Source organism: Macrotis lagotis, chromosome X (assembly GCF_037893015.1).
Source record: "Macrotis lagotis isolate mMagLag1 chromosome X, bilby.v1.9.chrom.fasta, whole genome shotgun sequence".
In the NCBI taxonomy this organism is placed as follows: Eukaryota; Metazoa; Chordata; class Mammalia; order Peramelemorphia; family Peramelidae; genus Macrotis; species Macrotis lagotis.
The window spans coordinates 581,979,468-581,997,968 of NC_133666.1; the positions used below are offsets into that span (position 1 = coordinate 581,979,468).

Here is an 18,501-nt window from a genome sequence, read left to right on the forward strand (position 1 = left end):
CCAGTATATGAAATCTAGGTGCTGTAGATAAGGAGAACAAAAAAAGTTGGAGAGGTACCACAAGAAAAGAGAAGAGCAAATATGGGAAGAGAATAGAACCTATAAACTATAGATTAGTGTGCTTAACTTTAATCTTGGAAACATTCTAGAACATATCACTCAAGGAAATATTGGTGGATATCTAGTATGGTTACAGAGATGACAAAGATTAGTTTTTCACTAACAGAGAGTAAACAGGACTTCATCAAGAATAGGACATGCCACTTGATTTCCTTTTGTGACAAGACAACTATACTTGTAGCTGATGGGGAAGCTGAGGATATGTTTACATAGATTTTGGTAAAGATTTTGTTAAAGTTCCTGATACATTTCCTGTGGAGAAAAATGGAGAGATGTGTGGAATAGTCTACAATATAATCAGATAAATAAGAAATGGTTGGATGACCAACTTTAAAGAGTAGTTGTTAATTATTTAATGTCAAATATGACTGGACATAACCAGTGACAAGAGTCAGGATACAAAAAAAACTCAACAGGTTTGAGCCTTGGATGGAATTTAATAAGATGAAATTCAATAGATATAAATGTTAATGATTTGTACATGGGTACAAAATATTCAATTTTACAATAATATGGAATAAACATGGTTAAAGGACAATTTTGGAAAAATTCCAAGGGTTTTAGTAAAATACATGTTCAATATGAGTCAGCACTGTGATCCACCAGCCATGTGGCAGCCAGAAAACTTATGCAGTCTTGGACTACATTAAGAAAGACATAACATTGTACTTTGTCTCCACTGAGCTCAGTGCACAACATCCATGGTCAAGAAAGACATCGACAAGCTGGAAAATGTCCAGATGAAGGCAACACGAATGGAGAAGGGCTCTAATATATGAGGATTGATTGAAGGAACTGGCCATGTTTATCCTGGAAAAAAGACTGGAGTAGGAGTAGGAGGAGAAAGAGACATGATATTTGTAGAGGAGAGATTAGGCTTGTTTTGGTTATCCTCAGAAGGCAGAATCCAAAGTAAAAGATTAGAGAAATCAATTTAGGATTAATTTTAGGGAAAATTTTCCTAACAATTAAAGCTGAAAAAAAATGAAATAGGTGACCTTCAGAAGTCATAGTGGATTCTCAATCATTTGTTGAATGTGAGGATTTCTTGTGAGATATTATTTGGAATAGGTGGCCACTAAGGTCCCTTCCAATTCTTATATTCTGTGAATCTTTGATTTCTAGATGCAGGACAGTGTCTTGGATGATACCAAAACTTAGGATGTTGGAGATACTCATTCAATGTTGGAAGACAAGGACTTGTTAGATAAATAGACAAAGCAGGAAAGATCAAGTGATTTCTAAGATGGAATGTGGGAACCTGAATATATTTGTAGGCAGTGGAGGGGGGTAAATAGGAAAGAATATGGATTTGTGTCTATGTATATGACATGGGGGGGATAATGAATGAAGCTAAATTTGGCAGAAAGAGCCACCTTTTTTCCCCTCAGTGGCTAGAATAAAGAATCAGTACTGATGTGGAGAGGTTTTGAGTAGGGCTTGAAACAGATAGTTTCCATTTTCTCCAAAAAGGCAGGAATTGAGTTCTGCTGAAAAAGAGAGGGTGAGAATGGCCCTGGCACCTTATCTAAGAGTTTTGGAATAGCTTTTGTGTGATAGGCAATAAGAGAAGAATACAAGAATCGCCATGCAGCAGTGATGCCCACTTGGAATCAAATAACGTGAGGATATCATCAAAATTGCTGTATGACTTCCTATAGAGTGCTCAGCTCCACAGGAGTAGAAAGAGAAAGGTAGCTCAGGGTATGAAAAACCATAATACAAAGGAGGTAATTAAAGTGAATATCAGGAGGAGAAAAGGAGGAAGGAATTCCATAAATGAGAAATAGGTAACCTGACTAGCCTGGGGGCGGGGCGGGGGAGAGAAGGCCTGAATAGGATATTATTACCAGACAGCCCATGGCCTTCCCTGGGTTGGGTGGAAGGAAATTTATTTGCATCTGGTGCTGCTACCTATCCTTCACCTGTTGACTTGTGCAAATTTAGCTCTCTGGCTCCAAAGTATATAACCTAAAAGGAAGAGAAAGGGTTAGTATCTCTTTGTGTTCTAGACCATTAGAGACTTCTCTTCCAACAGATTAGACTTTCTGTCATTAGGGAGGGTCCCCACAGGATAGAGCTATCAAAGCTTTGAAGTAGAAAACTCCTACCTCATCTTAAGAAGCAAGATCCCCTTGACAGTCAGAGCCTAAACTGAGAAATCCTGGGTCCTTTAGTTGATTCTGCCCATATGACACACAGTTTATCTTAAGTTTTTTTAATCTGTCTGTGCCAGTTTCTTCACCTGTTAGATCGGAAAGAGAAGATTTATCATCAGACTCACAGGTGTGGTGTTTAAACAGAATTAAAGATCTGAGTTTCTTGGAAAAGAGCTGTGTAAATAGAAAAGATGAGTATGTAGCCTAAGGCTTCAGGGGTCAACTATTCTTTGTTTCATTAGGAAAAAACACCCTAGGAAAGAAATGGAATGGAAGCAAAAATTAGTATAATTGTAAAAGGTGTGAGGTGAAAGGACTTTGGTATCTCCCTAATTGAACCCTATGTTTATATCTAGAGATTAAAAAGGATATAGTGTGCATAATAATAATGTAACTTTTAAAGATAACACATATATATGCATGTCATATATACATATGTGTATATATACTCCCTTGCTTTCCCATATGGATATATGTATGTATGTATGTATGTTTGTGTACATATTACATTTTATCTAAAATGAACATTGGCTTAGTCAGAGAATTCAATTCAGTTTGATTCTGCAAGCATTTATTGAACTGTTTTAATTATGTGTCACACACTGGGGATACAAAACCTAAATGAAACAGATCCTGCCTTCTGGTAGCTTACATTATTCTAAAAGATAACTGTATACTTCCAAACTACTCTGATTATCTGTATTATGTGAAATATCTGTTTGATTCCTGATGTTTCCTAACTTCTTAACCACATTAGAGTGGGTCATGATTCACAAAATTCTTTGTACTTAAAGCCTGTAATAGAAGACCAGGTACTAACTCCATTTAACACAGGAACTAAACTTCTTGATAAGGAATAAAGTAGATGCTGTTTGAAATATAGGTAAGAGGGACCTATTTTTTCATTGGCATAAGGAAACTTTCACTATTGATTCAGGTCTGCACTTACTCTGAAATTTGTAGTTATAGAGAGTGACTTACCAGGGACCATCCTATCACCAGTATATGTTTATTAGGGGAATGACAAGGGAAGGATCTTCCTGCCTTCAAGGTCAACTATCTTACCCACCATGGCACATTATTTATTGCTTCAAGAAACAAAGAATACAAAATTAGATCTGATCTCTACTGGACTTGACAGCTAAATGATACTAGCAGACAAGATACAGAAGAAAGTTTTTTTTTTCTTTAAGGCCCTTTATTCTTTAAACAATTACCTAGAAGGTTCTGCTGTAAAGCCAATGGCTTTCTGACCTAGTCTTTGTTCCTGACTCAGTGAGCCATGCACCATACCTCCTGTATAGAGAATCACAAGGATACCAATGAAGTTTTATGAATGTAATATTTTAAATTACATGTATAGCATAGAAAAATCCTGCCAAGATGCTTAACAAAATGCTTATTGATGGATTATTGCAAATAGTTTCCAAAAAATCATTTGCTAAGAAAAAAATTCCCCATGATTAATATTCAGGAAAGCCAGGTTGAGTTTTGAGAATAATGTTTGTAGTTGCAAACCAAAGTCCTAATGAAGGAATCTAAGCCTCTCCCATTCTCAGATTGCCTCAAGGCAGAAGATAAAAGGAAAGAGACCTAGAGATCCAGGGACTGTGTCCTAAAAAAGACCAGTTGTCCAGCCCTGGAGTCTGGAGGACCTGAATTTAAATTCAGCCTCAGATAGATAGGTGCTGTGTGATAACAGGCAAATTATTTAACCTGTTTACTTCAGTTCCTCATCTGTAAAATGGGGATAATAGTAACATCTATGTTTCAGGGTTGTTGTGAGTATAAATGAGATATAATAAAAATAAGAAGAATGATGATGATAATGCCACTTAAAATGATGATGATGATGATGATGATAACGATGCTGAGCGAGATGAGCAGAATCAGAAGAACATTGTACATCCTCACAGCAACATGGGAGTGGTGATCAACCTTAATGGAGTTGCTCATACCAACAGGGCAAGAATCAGGCACAATTTGGGGATATCTGCAATGGAGAATGCCATCTGTATCCTGAGAAAGAATTGTGGAGTTTGAACAAAGACCAAAGACTATTACCTTTAATTAAAAAAAAAACTGTCTTATGTAATTCTGCTATGTCTCATACTATATGTTTCTTCCTTAAGGATATGATTTCTCTCTCATCACATTCAACTTAGATCAATGTATATACTATGGGAATGATGAAAAGACTAACAAACTGCCTTCTGTGGGAGGAGGGAAGCAAGATTGGGGGAAAAACTGTAAAATTAAAAAAAACATCACAATGAACAATTATACAGTTTACAAAACTAAATAAAAAACAAATAATAATAATAATAATAATAATAATAATAATAATAACAGTATTATTTGACTGAAAAGCTGATTTTATTGGAAGTAGGAAAAACAATCAAATCAGATGAAACCTCTCAGTGGCATAGGAATGTAATTCTGGACAGTTCCTCTCCCTCTATGTTTGTATTTGTGTTCCTTTATATTATATATCTCACTTGGGGAAATGTTGTCCCTCCAGGTAAACTGCCTGAGACCATAGGTACAAAGCACACCAAAGGATTGGTAGTGCTAGCTCTGCATCATAAAGTCATTGGCAGTTGTATCCTTGTCATTCCATTGCTTCTAAGCCCTTCCTTACGTTTTGGGTCCTGTATCATAGATTATAGGCCCCTGACATTTTCTTTTGTCTATCAAAATTACATTTAGCTTTCTCTATATGACCACTAGCACTGTTCTTCTTTCCTACATGTTCATATCAACAGATGGGAAGAACACAAAGAGGCAGATAAATTTATCAAATTTCCCATTCAAATTTCTTCTTTCATTCCTTCCTTTCTTTTTGGTCTCAGCATAATCTTTGATGAAATGATCTATCATTTCAATGATTTGTTTTTTGATCCACTAATTTTAAAGGTCTAAATTATTTAATCTACAATTAATTTTAATCCTTTCTTCAATGTCCCCTTTTGAAATAAAATTGTTTTCTTGTCTTGTGGTCAGTAAAATATGCATTAGGTCAGTAAAATATGCATTAATTTCTCGTTTTCTGGTCTGTTTTGTGAGGTTTTTATGTTTTTATGACCTTTATTTAGTGCCATCTAAGTTTCAGTAATTAATTTCTTCTGAGCTAATTTTGCTGAGACATCAGACTCATGGCTCAGAATTTACTGTCATGGCTGGGTTTTTCTGAATGACTTCAGCAAACTGCAACGTCCAGGTTTTCTAACTCAGAAGATGCAGATGTAAGTTGTTACTCTACATATGGAGTCAACAAAAACTGTAAGTTATAAACATTCTTATGAAGCAATATCACTCAAATCATACAACTTACATTTTGAGCCCACTATTTGCTTGCATAGTTTTTTAATTTTAGCACTTTGGCTGAGATTTATGATGCTTTAAAAATAAAGAGAGAGAAATGTTCTTTCATTCCCCTTTCAATTCTTCTTCACTCCCAGTTATAATTCTCCATTGATTTGGGGGGCATTATTTCTATAGTTCTTGATATATAAACTTACAGTATATATTATGGATTTCAAAACTTTGATCTATGAGCTTATTGGTATAGGTCTCCTTTCCACTGGTAGAAGTCACCCTTCAATGCCTTTTGTGATCTTTGCTGAAATTTTTCTGTGATACTTTGTAAGAATCCATCTAACATGCCAGAGGCTTTCCCTTGGATTTTTTTTTAATATTTCAAGGGTAGAAGTATGCTGCCTGGTATTTGTCTTCTATTTCTTATTTTTCCAATGTGATCATACCATTTCATTTTACAGCTATACCTGTCATTTCCTTTCTTGCACCTAACTTACTGTTGGTAACATGTTTAGTATACTTTAAACCATCATGTGTCTTTCCATTGTTCTTTGGCCTTACTTCAATTCTGACTCTTCTGAAATTGTGGTACTTTGAAATAATACTGGAGTTAAAGATACATGTATCTTGGCATCATTGAAAGCACTGCTTAGTTTACCAAATGCAGTCCAGCCAGTTCTTCTCCTGTCTGAGTCTTAGCCAAACACTTAGTTCACTTGTACAGTCAGACTTGGTGCAAGTGAACAATGGATATCTCATGAGAGGTTCATTAAATTTCACGTTGTGATCTAGGTCTCTGTACATTTTTCATACAGTTTATAAATGGCTTGTCTAATCTCTTTGAAATGAATATAAATTTCATGAAGGAGAGTTTGTAACATTTCAAGTTTTAATGCAGTAAATCATTGTTCCTTCTGAGTAGAAGTATTTGGAATATCTTGTAATCAATAAAGAATCTTGCTATACAGAATATTCTTCATGTCACTGGTGAACATACTACTTGTTATTATTTTGTTTCAGTTGTATTTGACTCTTAATGATCCCATTTGGGGTTTTCTTACTAGAGACAGTGGAATGATTACCATTTCTTTCTCTGGCTCATTTTACAGATGAGGAACTAAGGCAAACTGGGTCAAGTATCTTGCCTAGGATTATATACCCAGGATTATACAGATATATGTCTAGACACACTAAATAATGGTATTCCAGTTTTATGCCTCAATTGATGCTGAAATTTAACAAAGCCTACCATAGCATTTTCTAAAATTTTAATGTATGTGTAGGAGACATCTTTTTCAAGGCCACATCTGTTCCCCTGAGTCAGAAGCTTTTAGGGAAAAACAACGATGCAGTGGGATCTTTTATTCTCTATACCTCACAGTCAGTCGTGTGACTTTGAAGATATGATCTCTGCTTAAGAAAATGATCTGTGAAAGATTGTTTCCCTTTTGTGTCTTCATCAAGAAGGCATCTCTTCAATGTGTGTACACACCCTTATACAGATTTTATAGAGATAAAAAAAAGGTGTGAGAATTCTTAGTCACTAATGTCTTTTCAGGAGTCTTTTTTTGGTTCTACGTATTGTCTATGAGGTTTTTCACTCTTATGGAATATTCCTCTCTTTGAAATACCCTGGAAAATCTCATTAAATACCTTTAAAATGTGTTAGCTCCAGCATGGGTTTCTTTTTTAAGTCTCTTGTTTGGATCAAGCAGCTTTTCCTGGATCATTGTCATTTCCTCATATGTGGATACTTAGATGAGAGATTCCAAAAATGTTGATAGGGTTGATAGAATAGATCATAATAGAAACAATAGCACATATATGATAATTCTTTTTCTTTTTCTTTTAACAATGATGTCAGGTTGGTCAGATTTAATTGGGTCTATCTATTTTCTACTCAGACGTTTTTCTTGGTTTTGTGAGGCAGAATTGCTTGTCATAATCTTTCTTCTTTTTCTGTAGTGTTTTCAAATAATTTGGTACACTAACCTAAAATTGTTCTTGGCCATCATGTATCATCTTATCAAAGAGATGTTTTTGTTGCCAAGGTGACTTCTTTAACCTCTTGTTTTTCAATAAGTTAAATTTCTCTGGGAAATTGTATTATAGCTGTCTCCCCCACCCCTTATTATTTTTTGCAATTGACAACTTAGTTAATAATATTGAAGTTGAGCTTCTGTAGTCAAAAAGATTGTTTTCTTATTATTTTGTCCTTATTTTAATATGGTATTTATTCTGACCAATGTGTCAAAGTCAAATTGAAAAGGAACAGCTAATCCACACATAATATTTCTTGCCGCTGCATGTTACTTCAAGTTGTTTTGTTAAAAAATTAATTAATTGCATATATATATATATAAACATTCATCATCTTTTGCCAACATCTGATGATGAGTCTCTCTGGCATTTAGACTTGCCAGGCCTATGGACTAAGCCCTTCCAGTTTGTAAAGACTTCCAAAGACCTTCTACTTGTGTGAACTCAGTATCACCTATACACCATGAAGAGCCACTAGAGGAGGACTTTATTAATCAAGGAAGAATAAATTATGCTTGTTCTCATGAAAGAGGAAATTATCTGATGCAATTTTAGCTCTTCCTTAGCTTGACAGAAATAGTACATGTAGAATTATCTTTTGTCTAGAACATTTTGACCAGCTGCTTGAGAATAATGAGGGGAAGATTTCATATTTGAATTTCATATTTAAATTTGTTAACCACTGGGATCAAAAATGGGCTAATAATAGAAATGCTTAAGTCCTTAACTGTTCATTGATTGTCCTTTGTCTAATGTTCCTTTTGTAACCCTGAAAGGGTCTAATACAATGTGGAGCACTTTCTTTGTTAAATAATTAGTAAATAATAAGTAATAATAGTGCACATTTATATAATATTTTAAGGTTCACAAACTGCTTTATAAATATTATTTCATTTTATCCCAACAGCATCACAAGGAAGGAGGTAGAATTATTATCCCCATTTTACAAGTGAAGAAACTGAACCAGAGGGAAGCTAATTGATTTCTCAGAAGTCATATATCTAGTTAGTGTCAAGGCTAGATTTGAACTCAGGTCTTCCACCCAAATGCTTATTAAATGATTATTGGTTATTGATTCTGGCTTATAGTATAGATAGAACTCTTATCCAACCCTTCTCTTTAAATAAGAGAACTTTAATATAAAATTCTTCAACAGGAATCAGAAAATCAGCTTTGCAAATATAGCATAGCAGACATGTGACAGTACCTTTGAAAAGGAATCAGAATTGCCTTTTTATATTTCCTAACTGACCTTGACTTCCATTACATAGCTCCACCCGATGCCTGGCAAAGAGGGATTAAGTGACTTGCCCAGGATCATACAACCAGTAAATGTCTAGGGTCACATTTGAATTTAGGATTTCCTTCAGGCTCAGCATTCAAAGTCACTGCTGCCCCTCTCTATCTAGGTGCTTAATAAATGTTCATTAAATATTTATTGGTATCACTATTTGTTTCTTCTCTGCTTGGGGGTTCTACCTTTTATATTTAGTATTTTCTATAGGTCCTCACAGGTAACTTATAGATTTCATATTTATTAGTTTCCACTCAAAAAATTGTGCAGGAGATAGAAGGATCAGAGGACCATCTAGAAGGGAGTCAGCTAGGCCCTATTATACAAGACCCTCATTTTATAAATGAGGAAACTGAGGCCCAGAGGGGGTTAAGTGATCAAGGTCACATGGATATTAAGTATCAGGGACAGGATTTGAACTACCCCAGAATCAGTACTCTTTCCACTGTACCCTTCTTTTCATATCTTCATTCCTCACACATTCCTCTTCTGTCCAATTATGAGTAGATGATTTTACATTTCTGATTTGTTAACAAATTAGAATTCATGTGTCATGGATCCCTGACAGACATTATGTCTAAGAATTAATGCATAACAGTCTGCCAGCCTGAATACTTTTCAACCAATTAGGCAGTGTTCCTGTCACTGTATTAATTAAAAAGGAGCTGTAGGACTGATTTAGCAGCAGTCTAATTATTCTTATTTCTATTACCAGTCTGTTTATTCTCATTTCAGATTTATATTCACAGGAACAAATTTTCCTGAAAAATTGATGGTATAGGTTTCAAAGATGACTTCCTAGGATGAGCTCCTTTTTCTTAAAGGTGCTAAGTTCTTTAGGGAAGGGATGACTATGCATCACAAGGAAACCTTTTTTCCTCCTAGTCTTTTTGAAGTTGTGACCTTGCCCCCCTCTCCCAACCCTTCTTCCTCCCTCCCTGACTTTCATTTTCCTTCCTTTGTTTATCCAGTTCGTACATAGATGTGGCAGTGTTGGGCATGGTAGAACAAGCCTGTATCCCTGCTATTGGGGAGGCTAAGGCTGGTGAATCATTTGCTCAGGAGTTCTGAGGTGTAGAGGACCAAGCCAAAAGTCTAGAACAAATCCAACACAAAGAGTGAGTCCCCCGGGGTTGGGGGAGTTAGAGCTTCTAGGTTGTCTAAAGGTGGGAGGAGCAATCTAGGTTAGAAATGAAGGTCAAAACTTCCGTGCTAATCAGCAGTGGATGATTATGAGTGGCCACTGCACTTCTGGCCTGAATGAGATAGACTTGGGTCTTCAAAACAAATACAAAGATGTGAAAGCATGCAGGCAACCCACTATGGACAAGAGCTTCCTTAGAATTTTTTTTTAACCCTTTACAATGCAGAGAGGCCAGGATAAGGATGAGGCAGTGAGGAGATCACTAGGGATCATAGTTCTAGAGCTGAAAGATCTTCAACCTCCCACCCATCTCATTTTTGTAGATGGGGAAACTAAGTCTTAAAAAGATGAGGTTACTTGACTAAGGTCATACAGGTTATATTGGAAGGTCCTCTGGCTCAAGAGGCAATGTTCCATTGTGACACACTTTTTTCTTATCCCTCTAAATTCTTGGGAATTGCCCAAAGTGATACAGATTAAATGACTTGTCCAAGGTGACACAGCTAGTGTGAGTTGGAGGCAGAATTTAACCCAAACCTTTCTGACTCCATGTCCGTCACTCTTCTCTGCATTCTTGCTGAATTAGAAAGGTGCTTAATAAATGTTTGTTGACTTTAATGAGTTTTCTTGTGTTTTTTCCCAGAGATCATCAGGTATAATATTTATCAGCTTTAGATGTAAGGGTTAAGGATGGGCAGGGATCCTTTGTTCTTGCCAGTTTGCATGTCCCTGAACATCATAAATTAAATTCAACAAACATTCACTGAGTTTCTGTTGTGTGCCAAGGGTTAGGTACTGGAGAAGACTCTAGGGTTGAGATGTGACACAGAGCCCCACCTTCAACAAATGTTAATTGCCCATTTTCCTGGTGGGGGCACAGATACAAAAGTGTAGACAAGGCCACTGTCCTGATGGAGTGTACACTCTACTAGAGAAATAAAATACATACAGAGAACTAGGCTTCCCATTATCTGGTGTTAAATGAAGTTAGTACTTTTATATATGCTTGTTGGCTGACTTTAGAGGCTTGTAAAACATAACTGGGAGCTCTGAGGAGAAAGTTCATTATTGACAGAGGAAATCAAGGAAGCCTTTATAAGAGATACTGGATTTGATTCTTAAAAAGATATATAGAAATTTTAGAGGTGAAGATAGGGTATGAGGATTTCCAAAAATTGTGAATGGAGTGAGCAAGAGCATGGAGACAGAAAAATATGTATGTCATGACAAGGGATGAATTTAAGAGAGTAATGTGAAGTAAGGTTGGAAAGGTATTGGTAGTTCCCAATTGTAGAGGATTTTGAATACTAGGCAGTAATGTTTGAAATTTGCTGGGTAGGTATAAGTAGCCACAAGAAAATTTTTGAGCAGAGGCATGATATGATCATTTTAATGCAAAAGGAAGAGTATTCTGCCAGTGAGTGAAATGAAGGAGAAAAATAAAAGAGAGAGAATAGTGGTGGGAAAACATGGTAGGAATCATTTTTGTTTTGTGGAAAAATGAGTTTATTGACTTGCCCAAAGTCACACAAAGTATCATGTATCTGATGCTGGATTTGAACTCGGGTCTTCACAACTCCAAGGCTAGTGCTCTATCCACTAGCTGTCCTCTCTAAGACTTTTTAGGAATAATGCAGGTGGGTCAAAATGAGGGCCTGTATTAGGGTGGGAGCAGTGGCAATCAAGAAGATGGGACAGATGAGTTATAACAAAGGTATAACGACATTTACATGGAGATGATAGAAAAAGAGGTGTCAAAAATAGATCCAGGGTCTTAAATGTGGAAAATAGGTTAAACAATGGAACTATAGACAAGTGAAGTAAGAAAGAGAAGTAGGTAAATGTGATAGCTAAATGACATTTATATAGTTCATTAAGGTTTATGAAGAACTTTGGGGGGAGGGGGAAGAATAAGCATTTACCTAGAACCACTATATTTTACTTTGAGACATTGTTTCAAGTACTTTATAAATATTATCTCATTTGGGATTCACAACAATGCTACCAAGTAGGTGCATTAGTATCCCCATTTTACATTTGAGCAAATTGAGGCAAGCAGAGGCTTGTGGCTTGTTTAAGCTCATATAACTACTAAATATCTGAGTTTGGATTTGAACTTGGGCTTGCTGACTTCAGACCCAGTGCTCTGTCCACTGTTATACTCAGCTGCCTAGTTTACACATATCCTTACTGAAGATTGTATATCATCAATATTTTGCCTTTACTTGAAGACCTTCAATGAGAGGAACTTGATCATTTCTTTTTTTTTTTTTTAGGTTTTTGCAACGCAAATGGGGTTATAAGTGGCTTGCCCAAGGCCACACGGCTAGGTAATTATTAATTGTCTGAGACCGGATTCCCCAGGTACTCCTGACTCCAAGGCTGGTGCTTTATCCACTACGCCACCTAGCCACCCCAACTTGATCATTTCTTTTTTTTTTTAATTTTTTCGGCTGTTTTATTAAATAACCATTTTATAAAGAAAGACTAGTACAGTGACTTCTTGGGGAGGCAGGGAAAGGGGAATATGGAATTAGTGGCTATATCACATCAGTTCCTCTAAGTCTCATCTTGATTGCAAGACAGTACACTAAACAAAACACAAATTTGAATAGGGTTTGTTTTAAGTATAACACCCTAGCTCCTGTCCACCCTTTTCACACCATGACTTTAATATGTCCATGGGCTAGAGTCCCCATCCAAGTAGGTAAGATATGGTTTCCACTTCCAACATAAGTACCCCTTCTCCTACCCCCACTAACCTATTTAGAATAAATCTGCTTTTGGGAGAGGTCAAAAAATAATCATGATCAATAATAAAATGGGTAAGGAGGAAGTGACACAGACAGAAGAAAAATATGTGGATTCAACTCCATAAAAATGCTTTTGGAGAGGGAGATTCCCGAGGGCCTCATGGAACTTCAAGTTCTACAACAGATAGAGGGATAAGCTAAGGAAGGATTTCCAGGAACACATTTCAAAAAATTCTGAGCATAATAACGATAGTACTGCTGTCTCCTGCCCTGGAGAAATCCCTGGGTACTAAGACTGGAATCTCACAGTAGAACCATATTGACTATGGCTATCTCCAAATTCAGTCAGAGAGTGCTCTCTAGGGTGTTGTAGTTATCCTTAAAACTCTTCAGCTCTAGGAAGTGCTTAGCTCTTTTACTCTTCTGACTGGAGGGCAGATAAGTGACTTGGATAGTTGTTGGGGAGGAAACTTCAGGAGACTGTGTTAGATCCTTAGCTGCTGACTGGTGCTGTCGCTGGGAACTTCCACCTCGAGCTTTGACAGCAGCAGCTAGTTCACTCAGTGCTTCCTGATAGTGTAGATAGATATTCAGTCTGGCCAAAGACACCAGTTCCATATCAAGCTGTTTCATAGCCATCTAGCAAGGTATCAATGAGAGCTTTGCAGACACCCTTGAAGGGGGTACTTGTATTTCAAAGCTCCAGCATATAGGAGTGGAAATTTTTGCCCATCAGAGAATGAGGATGCCAGCCTTCTGAATGGAATGGTATCTCAGAGGCACGAATGGCATCCAATGCTTTCATTCTGTACAAGTAGTTGTAGCGATGTTGATTTCCTGGTGTGTCCAGCTGCAAAAGTCTGGCATCATTCTCTTCAAGAATCTGGGGTTCATACTTTACATCCTGGACGTTGGATAGTTGGATGTGAATCTCTTCCTTCAGATCCTTGGGAGCATTGTGTCCCACAGGGACATGAGGAGCTCTTCGAGACTTCATAGCAAAGTGCATGATCTGCCTCTTCACAAAAATGAACAGCAGAACAAATACCAAGCTCCTATAGGCCATCACCAGCACCACGTTCACACCGGACAGCCAGTTACTGCTGGATGCCATAGTCTCCCCACAGCTTCGTTAGCTCGGGCTCCTTAGCAGCAACGGCCATAGGGCTCCAGGACCGGCCCTGGCCATTTCCCTATGGGGGAAGCCAAAGCCAGGTCCTGTCGGAAAACCTTGATCATTTCTTAAGGATGCTCATTGCAAAACTGGATAGTTCTATTTGCTGGGCTGTTTTTCCTGATATCAAACCCAAATTTGCCTCTTTATAACTTCTATCCATTGGTCCTGGTTCTGTCTCCAGGGTCCAGACTGAACAAATCACATCTGTTCTCCACATATCTGCCATTCCAACTTAAAGACATTTATTGTGTCCTCCCAATTCTTCTGTTCTGCAAGCTAATTATGCCTAATTCCTTCAGTTCTCCCCATGTGATATGAAATCATCACTCTATCATATCCTAGAGGTCTTCCCATGGAACTTCTTCAGTTTGTCAATGCCTTTTTTTTAAAAAAATTCTAGTGCCCAGAAGTGAGCACAGTTATCCAAGCATGGTTTGAGCAGTTTGGAGAATAGAGGGGGATGACTGTCTCCTTCCTCCTCAAAACTCTACCTTTCTTAATGCAGCCTAAGATCATAGCAACTTCATAGCTAGTTGCAGTACTCTGCTAATTTACATTGAGCTAGAAATCCATTAAACCCCCAGATTTTTCTCAGAAAAGTTGCTGTCCAACCATTCCTCCTCCAGCTTCTATTTTTTAAGTTGATTTCTTAAACTCAAGTGTAAAATTTAGATTTATCGCTCTAAAAATGAATCATATTTTTTAGCTTATTACAATAACTCATCAAGAACCTTGAGTCTTATCTTCCAGCATGACAGTTGTCCCTCCCAATACAGTATCATTTGCAAATTTGATAAGTATGCTTTTAGTCAAGTCATTGATAAAAAATGGAAAACCCACCAGAGAAGTTTGTAATTGGAGAGAAAAATTCAAAGGTCTAGATATAATAAAAAATTAAATTAAAAAAATTTAATGTTATTTAAGATCCTATTTTCCCCAATTTCATGTAAAATAATTTTTATTTATATTTATTAAAACTTTGAGTTCCAAATTCTCTCCCTCTTCCCCCCCATTGAGAAGGCAAGCTATTTGACATAGGCTCTGCATGTGCAGTCATACAAAACAAATTTCCACATTAGTCATGTTGTGAAAGAGAAGACAGATTAAAATAAATGAATTTGTAAATAAACAAGTAAAACAAAAGAAAGAAAGAAAGAAAGAAAGAAAGAAAGAAAGAAAGAAAGAAAAGAAAGTTTAAAAAGAATGCTTTAAACTGCATTCATTTTCTTTTAGTTCTTTCTTTGGAAATGGATAACATTTTTCATCCTAAGTCCTTAGGAATTTTCTTGGATCATTGCTAAGAAATAATTAAATCATTCACAATTGGTTACATACAATAGTCTGATTATTGTATACAGTGTTTTGGTTCTGCTCACTTCACTTTGCATCAGTTTAGGTAAGTGTTCTCAGATTTTTCTGAGAGAAACCTGCTCATCATTTCTTATAGCAAAATAGTATTCTATCAAAATCATATACCACAATTTGTCTGCCATTTTGATGGTTATCCCCTCAATTTCCAATTCTTTGTCACCACAAAAAGAGCTACTATAAATATTTTTATACATATAAGTCCTTTCCCTTTTTGTTTTTGAATTCTTTGGGATAAAGAATGGTAGTGATATTTCTGAGTCAAAGGGTATAGATGATGTTATAACCCAAAGGTCTAGATCTTTACAGTATAACAATTCCTGAAAGTTGGTGAGGTTCAAGTACAGATATGACTGTCATTTCATTGCTCAAATAGTTTTAGCAACTCCCTACTGATTTTAAATAAAATGAAAAACTCATTTTTTTTTACATTTAAAGTTTTCTTACCTAGTCTTTGCAGACTGCCTCCTGTTCTTGAAATGCTCTACATCCTGACCTGGAACCCCTGGTTTTTAAGATCACACAGCTAGCAAATAAGGTCACATTTGAACTCAGAGGAGGAGGACTGATTCGGGGCTTGGGGTTCTATTTATCATTACTTATTATTGGTTCCTACCAGTCACCAAAATCAATTTATATTTATCAGTAAATACTTCTTCAGTTGAACTGAATTCAATGGTAGAGATATGACCTGGAAGCTCTAAAGTCATTGCATATTTCTTAGGGATGGCAAGGATAGGCTCATTGGATCCCCTATTGGGGATGGAATGGGGTTAATGGAGAAAAAGTAGTCCAGCTAGGCAGGAACATAGTGAGTAAGGAGAATGATATGAAATCATCTTGGTAAGATGAATTAGATCTAGGTAAGAAAACTTTAAATGCTAAAAAAAATGAGATTTTCATTTTATCTAAAATCAGTAGGGAGTTGCTAAAACTATTTGAGCAATGGAGTGACACAATCAGATCTGTACTTTAAGGAATATAAATTTTTATCCATGTGGAATATAATTTGGAGAAGGGGAGGCCAATTAGGAAGCAATAATCAGTTGAAAAGTAATGAGACTTTGAACTAGGATGGTGCTCACAAATGTGTGGAGGATATGAATACAAGGAATGTATATAAGACTTGGCAAATATTTAACATGGGGGTGGGAGAGAATTGAGTTGAGAACTGTTGGGTTGCAAATCTGGGCAACCCAGAAAGATTATGGTACACTGTAAAGAAGGAGGTATATTAGAAAAAAGAAGCAATAAGTTTAAGGGGGAAGATAATAATTATTTCTATCGTGAACATATTTTGTTTGAAATACCTAGAAGTCATTCAAGTGGAGGTGTCTAAAAGGCAGTTGCTGAAGGAGTACTGAATCTCAAGAGTGAGATGAGGTTTGAATATGTAGATTTGAGAGTCATTTTCCCAAAAATAAGAGTTCCATCCTAAACTCAGATTTGGATTATTAGAACTAGTTTCTAAAAATTTGCTGTTATCTCCAAAATCCATGATTTTGACATGATTGTTATTTTTTCCAGGCTCAGGTTACATGAAGAAAAAGTGATTAAAGATCGAAGACACCACCTCAAGACATATCCCAATTGCTTTGTGGCCAAAGAGCTAATTGATTGGCTTATTGATCGAAAAGAAGCTTCTGATAGAGAAACAGCTATTAAACTAATGCAAAAATTGGCAGACCGGGGTATTATTCATCATGGTGAGTCAGATTTTAACATTTCAGTTGAACAAATATTAATCGATAAATCAATTTAATTGGAGGATATCATTCCCTATCTTGAAGAAGAAAAATTTCAGGTTATTTCATATTCCCCTTTAGTTTACAAAATAATATGTTAGCAACTTCTCTTTCAGATTATTCACTTGAAATGGCTTCTCAGTTTTTGAGTCCTCTTATTTTCCTTGAAGAGAAAATGAAAATAAATGGAGTGGTCTATTGTTCACCCAACAGTTTTTAGATTTCATGTTTCAAAACAGGGAATGGGAGGAAAGTCTGAACTGTGGCAGTATAAGGCCCATGAAATCATTTGGTCTGGTGCTGCCATAGCAACTGCAGGTGGGACTTGAAATTCATTAAACCTAGGAGCTTTTTAAGGGTAAATTATAGAAGGCTAATTGATCAATTATAGAAGGCTAATTTTTAAGTTGATAATTTTGTGTGTTTCAAATGAGTTCAAACCAGAGTTCAAAATTGGCCTCAGATTCTTTTTGAGCAGACCCTGGACAAGAGAATATCCAAATGATCTTTGGCAGAAAAAAGATTACTTATTCCTGATTTTATTAAATGGTCTCTAGGGCCCCTGTCAGTTTTTTTTGTTGGTTTTGTTTTTGGTTTTGCTAGGCAATGGGTTAAGACCTATTCCTGTTTTAAAGGCTTATGCAATGTCCCAGCATTTGTTTCACAGACTATTATAAATACACAAATACCTTGGGGCAACTAGGTAATAATAAATAGAACCCCAAGCCTGGAGATAGTCTTCCTCCTCTGAGTTAAAATGTGACTTTGGATACTTACTAGCTGTATGACCTTGAGTCAGTCATTTCACCTTGTTTGCCTTAGTTCCTCATCTGTAAATTGAGCTGGAGATGGAAATGGCATACCTCTCCAATATCTTTATGAAGAAACGCCAAATAGGATCACAAAGAGTTGGACTGAAAAACTACTCAATGACTATGATATCTTAGACATGTCTTTAGAAATTACTTTAAAATGCATTGAATTGAACAGAATTACACCAACACATGCATGCAACCCTGATTTAAACAAGTCTTTCAAGTACTGATCTTTTACCTGTCCTTGTTAGTCTTCATATGATTCTTTTTTGCCTTAATTATTCAGTTTCATGCTGTATACTCTGCAGACATTGTATAATTGCTCAATTTTCTGCTTTAAGTCTAGAGAATTGATCTAAGACAGAGACAGGCAAGTTGAAAAAAGTGAGCATCAAAGAAGGCTTATATAATTTGCTCATAGTCATACAGTTAGTAAGTAGCAGTTAGTATATATGAACTCTCATTTAATAATGATAACCCTAGGGTTTATATATGTATATATATGCATACATAAATAATTTAGTCATAATGGAAGCAGAATTTTTTTATTCCATACATAGAATAATTA

The 18,501-nt window shown here is 36.2% G+C and overlaps 1 protein-coding gene and 1 pseudogene across 2 annotated transcripts in view; one reads left to right on the forward strand and one right to left on the reverse strand.

Annotated features, from left to right (window-relative positions):
- DEPTOR (DEP domain containing MTOR interacting protein) overlaps positions 1-18,501 on the forward strand; it is a 199,581-nt gene that overhangs the window by 63,690 nt on the left and 117,390 nt on the right. For both annotated transcript variants that reach the window (XM_074201471.1, XM_074201472.1), the window contains exon 2: positions 16,901-17,079. In XM_074201471.1, coding sequence (XP_074057572.1) covers positions 16,901-17,079 — 179 coding nt within the window. The remainder of the gene's footprint in view (positions 1-16,900; positions 17,080-18,501) is intronic.
- On the reverse strand, positions 12,878-13,942 carry LOC141498359 (protein C1orf43 homolog pseudogene; annotated as a pseudogene).